At 37.8% G+C, this 11281-nt stretch overlaps 1 protein-coding gene across 1 annotated transcript in view; it reads right to left on the bottom strand.

The window, feature by feature from the left end:
* LOC107615785 overlaps positions 255 to 11281 on the bottom strand; it is a 51241-nt gene continuing 40214 nt past the window's right edge. Inside the window, exons 2-5 of the mRNA XM_016317819.2 lie at positions 4797 to 4888; positions 4529 to 4697; positions 3014 to 3548; positions 255 to 366 (exon numbers count right to left, since the gene is read on the bottom strand). Coding sequence (XP_016173305.2) covers positions 255 to 366; positions 3014 to 3548; positions 4529 to 4697; positions 4797 to 4888 — 908 coding nt within the window. The remainder of the gene's footprint in view (positions 367 to 3013; positions 3549 to 4528; positions 4698 to 4796; positions 4889 to 11281) is intronic.

The raw sequence follows: 11281 nt of genomic DNA, 5'->3' as shown, positions 1-11281 counted from the left end.
GACTGCACCCGACCCCGGCTACCCGGGTCCGACCCGCACCTCGCTCAAAAGGCCCAAAAACCGGCCCTCCAGAGCTCCTAACCAACTTTCGAATTCACTAGTCCATCTTATCTTAACCAGATAAGATAAGATAAGATACTCATCACCACCTATAAATAGGGGACCCAAGCCCCTCCAGGTATTCATTAATTCCACATACCTTATACCTCTTAGATCCATTTTGACTTGAGCATCGGAGTGTCTTTGCAGGTACCTCACCCCATTGCTCCAGTCAAGCGACCCGGCTTCAGCCTTGATCCGAAGGTTCCCGATTTACCCTTCAAACCCGTACCAGAGACATCTCGTACACTTTCGTTTCTTTGAAGGCTANNNNTTTAATTATTTATATAAGACAATTACTTATTAAATTTTTAAATAAAAAATAAAATTATATAGTATATAGTAACTTTATATACTTAAAATGATTAATTTTGTTCAAAAAAGGTTGGGGCAAAGTCTATGCTTGCCCTTCGTTGGATTCATCCCTGAATGTGATTGCATATAATATTTGAGTTCTATGTACTAGCATTTACATTGAACATAATCATACATATACTTATTTTCACTATTTTACAATGATAATAAAATTATTACACAACTTCAGAGAAGAACAACCATAGAAAAGTATGTTGTCTTCACTCTTCAAGCTTTCTGTAATACCCTATTACACAGAACTTTACGATTAAATCGTAAAATCAAAAGGTGGCGAACCATTACGACACCTAAAAGGAAGATATGTATATAATATTTGAAGAATAATAATATAACTAGGAGCCTATGAAGAAAATTTTTAAACAATTAACAGTAGTTAATCACACTCGAATCACGTTAACACAAGTGAACATCATATACAAAAGCAAAACAGGTTTATATATATAGGTACGTAAGTTCTGAAATAAGATAGTTAATAATTACTAGTCTTGACCCGTAAAAAAAAGCACTAGAATATTACACCAGAATATTCCTGTTTCTCCAAATAAAAACTTCTAATAGGAATATACAAAAAAGATTTCAAAACTGGAGAAAACTCTAAATAAATAAAAATGAACTTCAAAAGAGTCTCCTTCATTTTGCCAAACAGAATCCCGCACACTCAGCGATGTGCGTCACCCCCTGTATTTGAAAAATAGAAAAACCACGATGGGTGAGAATCCGAAGGTTCCCAGTAGGGTAATAGTTCCAAATAAATACTATATAAAGAAATATGAACTTATTAGGCAATCCTAATTCTCCAACTTCACAGAAGTTCAAGTCTAGGGTTTTAACAAATCCCAACAAGGTTAATTTGCTAAAGTCTCAGCGTTATTGATGAAGGCCTAAAGTGGGTTAGAAATTTTTCTCAAAATTCAATTGGCGTTGCAAGTATAGTTCCCAACCCAACAATTGGCCAACAATCAAATTTAATTCAGAGGATTATCACAATTCAAAACCAATATAAACTAAGAGTTTTAAGTCTCGGGTCGTCTTCCTTAGGAGTTGCAATGAAATGTTTAATTATTGGCTATGATGGCAAGAAAGGCAAGTAATGTAGATAGCAAGAAAGTAAATAAACACGCAATAAATTAAATGAAAGCAATTAAATTCAAATGCAATTAATCAAATGCATTAAAAACCTCTTGGCATGGATTGAGGGTCAAGGTTACCTATCCTAGCCATTGACCATAAACACATGATGATTATGAAGAGTTAATCCTACTTAGTCAACCCTACATCGAGGATAAGTCAAATGGCCATAATTGATTTCAATCCTCAAGTCATAGTCAACTCTATTAATGAGAGACTTAGTGTTAGAGGAAACCAAATCAACTAATTACTTTAATATATCAATCAAGAATGGACATCAATGACTCAAGGGTCACCAAAAGTTCTCAATTCCAAGCCAAGAGTAAAAAAAACTAAGTAAATACTAAGCCAAGCATTTTATCAAACACTTGGTATGCATAAAAATAAAATAATATTAAATAGCATTAAAAATAAAATCTAACTACCAAAAGTAAGAAAATAATAATAACAACTAAAGGAAGCAACAATCAACATGAAAACATAAATCTGCATTAATTGAAATTAAAATTAACAAGAGTATCCATAAACATAAAAATGACAAAAATGGAAAATTAAGAAGAAAAACTAAGAGAACTAAGACAATAAAGCATAGAAAGATAAATGAAACTACATGAGAACAAGAATTAAAAGCTGAAATTAAAGGAAAATTTACTAAGAAAACCGTAATTCTAAAGAGAGGAGGGAGCTTCTCTCTCTAGAAAACTAAGAGAAAAACATAGAAAAGCTAAACCTAATTGCCCCATCTTCATTCCTCTTCACTTTGGGTTGAAATAGCTTTAGAAATGAGTTGGACTGGGTTTTGGAGGCCCAGAATTTGCCCCCAGTGATTTACAATTAATGAGCTCACGTGACACGGGTCACGCATACGCGTGGGTCACGCGTACGCGTCACTTGGCGAAATTCATCCTTACGCGTACGCGTGGATCACGCGTACGCATTGCCAAGCTCGCACTTTTGCGCGTGCATGCATCACTGTGCGCACGCACGGACGCAGAATCTTCCAAACTCCATTTCCTTCATGGTTTCTTCTCTTTTGCATGCTCTTCTTCTCACTTCTTCATCCCATACTTGCCTTGGAAACCTGAAATCACTTAACAAATATATCAAAGTACCAAATGGGATTAAAGTGAATAAAATTTACTAAATTAAGCACAAAAGAGCATGTTTTTACTTTCAAGCACAATTTATGAGGAAATCTCAAAAGCATGCTATTTAGATGAATAAATGTGGGTTTATATTATGAAATCCACTCAAATCAATCCAAAATATATCGTCAAATGTGGATTCATCAAGGAAGATCTCCAGCTCTTTGTTGTTCTTTACCTTCGCACCATGATATAGCTTCAAACGGTGGCCATTGACTTTGAAGAAGGTAGGGCTTGAGGGGTGACTTAGGTGGACAACTCCATACGGTTCCACCTTCTCTACCATGTAGGGTCCATCCCACTTTGACCTTAGCTTGCCCTGCATTAACCTCAACCTTGAGTTGTAGAGAAGGACTTGATCCCCAGCTCTAAACTCTCTTCTCTTGATGTTCTTGTCATGTACCGCCTTCTCCTTTTCTTTGTAGAGCCTTGAGTTTTCATACGCTTCTAGCCGAAGGCACTCCAATTTCTCCAGTTGTAATTTTCTTTCAATTCTGGCTCCTCCCAATCCTGAGCTGCATTCCTTCATAGCCCAGTAAGCTTTGTGTTTCACCTCTACTGGAAGGTGAGAAGCCTTTGCATAGACTAGGCGGAACGGACTTATGCCGATGGGTGTCTTATATGCAGTCCGATAAGTCCATAGTGTATCTCCAAGCCTAGATCTCCAGTCTCTTCTCTGAGGTTTAACAATCTTTTCGAGTATGTGCTTGATCTCTCTATTAGACACCTCGGCTTGGTCATTTGTTTGGGGATGGTAAGTCGTTGCCACCTTGTGAATGATGCCATGTTTCTTCATCAAACCTGTCAATCCTCTGTTACAAAAATGAGAGCCTTGATCACTCACGATTGCTCGTGGTGATCCAAAGCGACAAATAATATTATTCCTAACAAAAGAAACAACCACGTTAGCATCATTAGTATGGGTAGGAATTGCTTCCAGCCATTTAGAAACATAATCAACAGCTAACATAATATATAAGAAACCATTTGAGTTTGGAAATGGACCCATGAAGTCAATACCCCAAGCAAAAAAAATTTCACAAAACAACATGAGTTGTTGGGGCATCTCATCACTCTTAGATATATTTCCAAACCTTTGGCATTGGTGACAAGAGTCACAGAAAATATTAGCATCCTTAAAAAGTGTGGGCCACCAAAATCCACAGACTAAAATTTTTCTTACAGTTCTTTGAGGACCAAAGTGACTACCACTCTCAAAAGAGTGGCATGCCTCTAAAATAGACTGAATTTCAGATTGTGGAACACACCTTCTAATTATTTGGTCCGCACCACATCTCCACAAATATGGGTCATCCCATATATAATACTTGGACTCGCTCTTAAGCTTGTCCTTTTGATGTTTAGAAAAATTTGGAGGGAAGGTACGACTAACCAAATAATTAGCAATGGGTGCATACCAAGGAACCACCTCAGATATTGTTTGCAACCTATCAAGTGGAAATGCATCATTGATAGGAGTGGAGTCACTTTTAATATATTCTAGGTGACTCAAGTGGTCTGCCACCAAATTTTGGGAACCACTCTAAATCAAACTCTTGCAATAACAATATCCAACGGATGAACCTTGGTTTAGACTCTTTCTTAGCTAGCAAGTATTTCAAAGCCGCATGAATATACTACCACTTTTGTTCCAAGTAAATAAGCTCGGAATTTATCCAAAGCAAAAATAATGGCTAACAGTTCCTTTTTAGTGGTAGTATAATTAGACCGAGCACCATCTAAAGTTTTAGAAGCATAAGCAATAATATAAGGATCCTTACATTCGTGTTGAGCTAACGCCGCTCCTACCGCATAGTTGGATGCATCGCATATGATCTCGAACGGCCTACTCCAGTCAGGCCCTCTGACAATAGGAGCTTGGGTCAAGGGAATCTTCAGCTTGTCAAATGCTTCCTTAAAGTCTTCACTCAAGTCAAAATCTACGTCTTTCTGCAGTAGACGGGAAAGGGGTAGTGCAACCTTACTGAAGTCCTTGATAAAACACCGGTAGAAACCTGCATGACCAAGAAAAGAATGGACTTCGCTCACAGAGGAGGGGTAAGGTAAACCAGAAATAACATCTACTTTTGCAGGATCAACATATATACCAGTATTAGAAGCAACATGGCCTAGAACAATACCTTGATTTACCATAAAATGATATTTTTCAAAATTAACCACAAGGTTTGAACTGGCACATCTTTCTAATACTCTAGCAAGATTATCCAAACAAAGGTCGAAAGAATCACTATAGACACTAAAGTCATCCATAAAGACTTCCATACAGTGCTCAAGAAGATCCGAGAAGATACTCATCATGCACCTTTGAAACGTAGCCGGTGCATTACATAAACCAAAAGGCATTCTCTTATATGCATACGTTCCAAAGGAGCATGTAAAAGTTATTTTCTTCTGATCTTCTAGAGCAATATGGATCTGAAAATAACCAGTATAATGGTGCACAAAATTGTGATCCCTGGTAATGGCTCCAAAAACTTGGTGCTCTAATCTTAATTCATAATTTATCACAACTTCGATACAACTAACCAGCAAGTGTACTGGGTCATCCAAGTAATAAAACCTTACGTGAGTAACGGTCGATCCCACGGAGATTGTTGGTATGAAGCAAGCTATGGTCATTTTGTAAATCTCAGTCAGGCGGATATCAAATGGTTATGGAGTTTTCGAATAATAATAATAATAAATAAACAGAAATAAAGATAGGAATACTTATGCAAATCATTGGTGAGAATTTCAGATAAGCGTATAGAGATGCTTTCATTCCTCTGAACCTCTGCTTTCCTGCTGTCTTCATCCAATCATTCCTACTCCTTTCCATGACAAGCTTTATATAGGGCATCACCGTTGTCAATGGCTACATCCCATCCTCTCTGTGAAAAAGGTCCAAATGCTCTGTCACGGCACGGCTAATCATCTGGAGGTTCTCGATCATACTGGAATAGGATTTACTATCCTTTTGCGTCTGTCACTACTCATGAGGAACAGCAGAGCTCCACACCTTAATCTATGGAGTGCAGAAACTCTACCATTGAAAAATACATAAGTGAAAGGTTCAAACATGGCCAAATGGCCAGCCCCCATGATCTAAGAACTAGACGTCCCAAGATGTCTAATACAATAGTAAAAAGTCCTATTTATACTAAACTAGTTACTAGGGTTTACAGAAGTAGGTAATTGATGCATAAATCCACTTCCGGGGCCCACTTGGTGTGTGCTTGGGCTGAGCTTGAAGTTTACACGTGCAGAGGCTTCTTTTGGAGTTGAACGCCAAGTTGTAACGTGTTTTTGGTGTTCAACTCTGGATCGTGACGTGTTTCTGGCGTTTAACTCCAGACTGCAGCGTAGAACTGGCGTTTAACGCCCTTTTGCGTCATCTAAACTCGGGCAAAGTATAGACTATTATATATTTCTAGAAAGCCTTGGATGTCTAATTTCCAACGCCGTTGAGAGCGTACCATTTGGAGTTCTGTAGCTCCAGAAAATCCACTTTGAGTGCAGGAAGGTCAGAATCCAACAGCATCAACAGTCCTTCTTCAACCTCTGAATCTGATTTTTGCTCAAGTCCCTCAATTTCCACCAGAAAATACCTGAAATCACAGAAAAAGACAAACTCATAGTAAAGTCCAGAAATGTGAATTTAACATAAAAACTAATAAAAATATACTAAAAACTAACTAAATCATACTGAAAATATACTAAAAATAATGCCAAAAAGCGTATAAATTATCTGCTGATCACAACACCAAACTTAAATTGTTTCTTGTCCCCAAGCAACTGAAAATCAAATAGGATAAAAAGAAGAGAATATACTATAAATTCCAAAATATCAATGAAACATAGCTCCAATCAGATGAGCGGGACTTGTAGATTTTTGCCTCTTGAATAGTTTTGGCATCTCACTTTATCCATTGAAGTTCAGAATGATTGGCATCTATAGGAACTCAGAGTTCAGATAGTGTTATTAATTTTCCTAGTTTAGTATGTTGATTCTTGAACACAACTACTTTATGAGTCTTGGTCGTGGCTCTAAGCACTTTGTTTTCCAGTATTACCACCGGATACATAAATGCCACAGACACATAACTGGGTGAACCTTTTCAGATTGTGACTCAGCTTTGCTAAAGTCCTCAATTAGAGGTGTCCAGGGTTCTTAAGCACACTCTTTTTTGCTTTGGACCTTGACTTTAACCGCTCAGTCTCAAGTTTTCACTTGACACTTTCACGCCACAAACACATGGTTAGGGACAACTTGGTTTAGCCGCTTAGGCCAGGATTTTATTCCTTTAGGCCCTCCTATCCACTGATGCTCAAAGCCTTGGATCCTTTTTATTTACCCTTGCCTTTTGGTTTTAAGGGTTATTGGCTTTTTGCTCTTGCCTTTTGGTTTTAAGAGCTTTTGGCTTTTTCTGCTTGCTTTTTCTTTTTCTATTTTTTTTTCGCCATTTTTTTCTGCAACCATTGTATTCACTGCTTTTTCTTGCTTCAAGAATCATTTTTATGATTTTTCAGATTATCAAATAACATGTCTCCTGTTCATCATTCTTTCAAGAGCCAACATATTTAACATTTTAAAACACCAACTTCAAAAGACATATGCACTGTTCAAGCATTCATTCAGAAAATAAAAAGTATTGTCTCCACATCAATATAATTAAACTAAGTTCAAGGATAAATTCGAAACTCATGTACTTCTTGTTCTTTTGAATTAAAAACATTTTTCATTTAAGAGAGGTGATGGATTCATAGGACATTCATAACATTAAGACAAGGTTACTAAATACTAATGATCATGTAATAAGACACTAACATAGATAAGCACTTAACATAAAGAAAACGAAAAACAGAAAATTTGAGAACAAGGAATGAGTCCACCTTAGTGATAGTGGCGTTTCCTTCTTGAGGAACCAATGATGTCCTTGAGCTCTTCTATATCTCTTCCTTGTCTTTGTTGCTCCTCCCTCATAGCTCTTTGGTGCACGAATTGTGAATCACACTTTTCACAACTCGTACCACTAACCAGCAAGTGCACTGGGTCGTCCAAGTAATACCTTACGTGAGTAAGGATCGAATCCCACGGAGATTGTTGGTTTGAAGCAATCTATGGTTATCTTGCAATTCTTAGTCAGGAAGTCAATTATATTTATTAGTTGAATTGCGAATAAACAAGAGAGCATGGATTAACGGTTACTTGTTATGCAGTAATGGAGAATATGTTGGAGTTTTGGAAATGCTTTGTCTTCTGAAACTCTGCTTTCCTCTGTCTTCTAATTCACGCATGCACGTCCTCCTATGGCAAGCTGTGTGTAGGTGGATCATCGTTGTCAATGGCTACCATCCATCCTTCCAGTGAAAAGGGTCCAAATGCGCTGTCACCGAACGGCTAATCATCTGCAGGTTCTCAATCGTGCCGGAATAGGATTTACTATCCTTTTGCGTCTGTCACTACGCCCAGCACTCGCGAGTTTGAAGTTCGTCACAGCCATCCAATCCCAGAATCCTACTCGGAATACCACAGATAAGGTTTAGACTTTCCGGATCCTCATGAATGCCGCCATCAATCTAGCTTATACCACGGAGATTCTGATTAGGGAATCTAAGAGATATTCATTCAATCTGATGTAGAACGGAAGTGATTGTCAGACACACGTTCATGGATTGAGGAAGGTGATGAGTGTCACTGATCATCACCTTCTCCATATTTAGGCGCGAATGGATATCTTAGATAGGAACACGCATGTTTGAATGGAAAACAAAAATACTTGCATTACTTCATCGAGACACAGCAGAGCTCCTCACCCCCAACAATGGAGTTTAGAGACTCATGCCATCAAAGAGTACAAAGTTCAGATCTAAAATGTCATGAGATACAAAGTAAGTCCCTAAAAGTTGTTTAAATACTAAACTAGTAACCTAGGTTTACAGAAAATGAGTGAACTATAATAGATAATGCAGAAATCCACTTCTGGGTCCCACTAGGTGTGTGCTGGGGTTGAGACTAAAGCTTTCACGTGCCTGGGGCTGTTTTGGGCATTCAACGCCAGCTTTGGATCCTTTTCTGGCATTGAACTCCAACTTGCAACTTGTTTCTGGCGCTGGACGCCAGAATTGGGCAGAGAGCTGGCGTTGAACGCCAGTTTACGTCGTCTATCCTTGAGAAAAGTATGAACTATTATATATTGCTGGAAAGCCCTGGATGTCTACTTTCCAACTCAATTGGAAGCACGCCATTTAGAGTCCTGTAGCTCCAGAATTTTGAGTGCAGGGAGGTCAGAATCCAACAGCATCAGCAGTCCTTTTTCAGCCTGAATCAGATTTTTGCTCAGCTCTCTCAATTTCAGCCAGAAAATACCTGAAATTACAGAAAAACACACAAACTCATAGTAAAGTCCAGAAATATGAATTTTGCCTAGAAACTAATGAAAATAAACTAAAAACCAACTAAAACATACTAAAATCTATATGAAATTAACCCCAAAAAGCGTATAAAATATCTGCTCATCACAACACCAAACTTAAACTGTTGCTTGTCCTCAAGCAACTAGACAAATAAAATAGAAGACTAATAGGTTGAGAAGCAATAATATCTCAGAGTTTTTGAGTGAAGCTCAGATTCTAATTAGATGAGCGGGACTAGTAGTTTTTTGCTTCCGAACAGTTTTGGCATCTCACTTTATCCATTGAAGCTCAGAGTGATTGGCATCTATAGGAACTTAGAATTCAGATAGTGTTATTGATTCTCCTAGTTCAGTAGGATGATTCTTGAACACAGCTATTTTATGAGTCTTGGCCGTGGCCCTAAGCATTGCTCTTGCCTTTTGGTTTTAAGAGCTTTGGCTTTTTCTGCTTGCTTTCTCTTTCTTTCTCTTTTTTTTTTTCTGCAAGCTTTGTTCTTTCCTGCTTTTTCTTGCTCCAAGAATCATTTTTATGATTTTTCAGATTATCAATAACATGTCTCATGTTCATCATTTTTTCAAGAGTCAACATATTTAACAGTCTTAAACAACAAATTCAAAATACATATGCACTGTTCAAGCATTCATTCAGAAGACAGAAAGCATTGCCACCACATGTTACTAATTAGAATTTTTTTTTAAAACTCGAATTTTATTGTTTCTTATTCAAAAGATCTGCTATTTTATTCATGTTTGCTAATGATGAGAAAAATAGACTATAACTTAATTGGAGATAAAATAAAAATAGACACTAATTACTATTATATGACTCCTAAGGTAAACTCCTATAGCGACAACTATCACAGAGTTAAAGCAGAAATTAGAATTTAACAACCTTTGTTCTGGGAAGTGGATGTTCCTCAGATCTGTGGGGTGCTTGGTCCTTCAAGAGATAACTTCTGGCGCTTTAATTCCCTCAAGTCACGCCCTTGCTCTTCCTGTTCTTTAATCAAGTAGCAAAGAATTTGACTTTGTTCCTTCTGTTCCTTTATTATTTGTTCCATAGCTTCTTGCATCTTGGTAACTGATGTTTCAAGATACTCCCAATATTCAGATTAAGGTATTTCTGGGAGAAATTCCTGTGTTTTCTTCTTGATAGGGTCATCCTGTGCTTGTTTTTCCATTGATGCTTTGGTGATTGGTTTCTCAATTGAGATATACTCAGTTATTCCCATCCTTACTCCAGCGTCCTTGCAGAGCAGAGAAATCAAGCTTGGGTAAGCCAACCTGGCCTCTTTAGAATTTTTGTTAGCAATTTTGTAGAATTCAGTTGAAATCAGTTGATGAACTTCCACTTCTTTTCCCATCATGATGCAATGGATCATCACTGCTCTTTTAACAGTGACTTCAGAACGGTTGCTAGTGGGCAGCAGAGAATGCCCAATGAAGTCCAGCTAGCCTCTGGCCACTGGTTTGAGATCTTCTCTTTTGAGTTGATTAGGAACACCCTTCGTGCTGGTGGTCCACCTGGCTCCAGGGATGCATATGTCCTCTAGAATCTTATCCAGGCTCTTGTTTGTTCTCATCATTCTCCTATTGAAGGAGTCTGGATCATCTTTCAGCTGAGGTAGTGATGACAAGTCATCCTAGCCTATTTTAACTAGTCTTTTTCTTTTGTTTTCATTAGAATTATGCACTTTCTTGAACCATAAGCAAGGTAATTGAGTAGATTTTCTTGTTACCCTTGATTGAATCAACCATGTATGAATTCATGCCATTTCATGAGGTTTTATGCTATAATTGTTGCATATTATGATAGAATGAATATCTCATGATTATGAGCATAGCTTTGATGTGTTTGGTTGATTAATTATAGGTGAAGAAAGCTTGGAGAAAGGTTGAAGCAAGAAGGAATGGCTAGGAGTAAAGAGAGGACAATGGAATAAGTGAATTTGAACCAGGAAGCAAAAAGCTGGACCTAAAGTTAGCATCAAACTTTTGCACAAACTTTTGGTTGAAAAGTTAGCCCCAACGTTAGCCCCCTAACTTGGAGGCTAACGTTGGCACATGAAATTCACCCCTGGGAACCAAAAGTTTGCGCCAACGTTAGCCCCCTAACTT

Source organism: Arachis ipaensis, chromosome B09 (genome assembly GCF_000816755.2).
Source record: "Arachis ipaensis cultivar K30076 chromosome B09, Araip1.1, whole genome shotgun sequence".
NCBI lineage: Eukaryota > Viridiplantae > Streptophyta > Magnoliopsida > Fabales > Fabaceae > Arachis > Arachis ipaensis.
The sequence above is the reverse complement of the archived record's forward strand: the minus strand, read 5'-3'. Positions and strand labels throughout refer to the sequence as shown.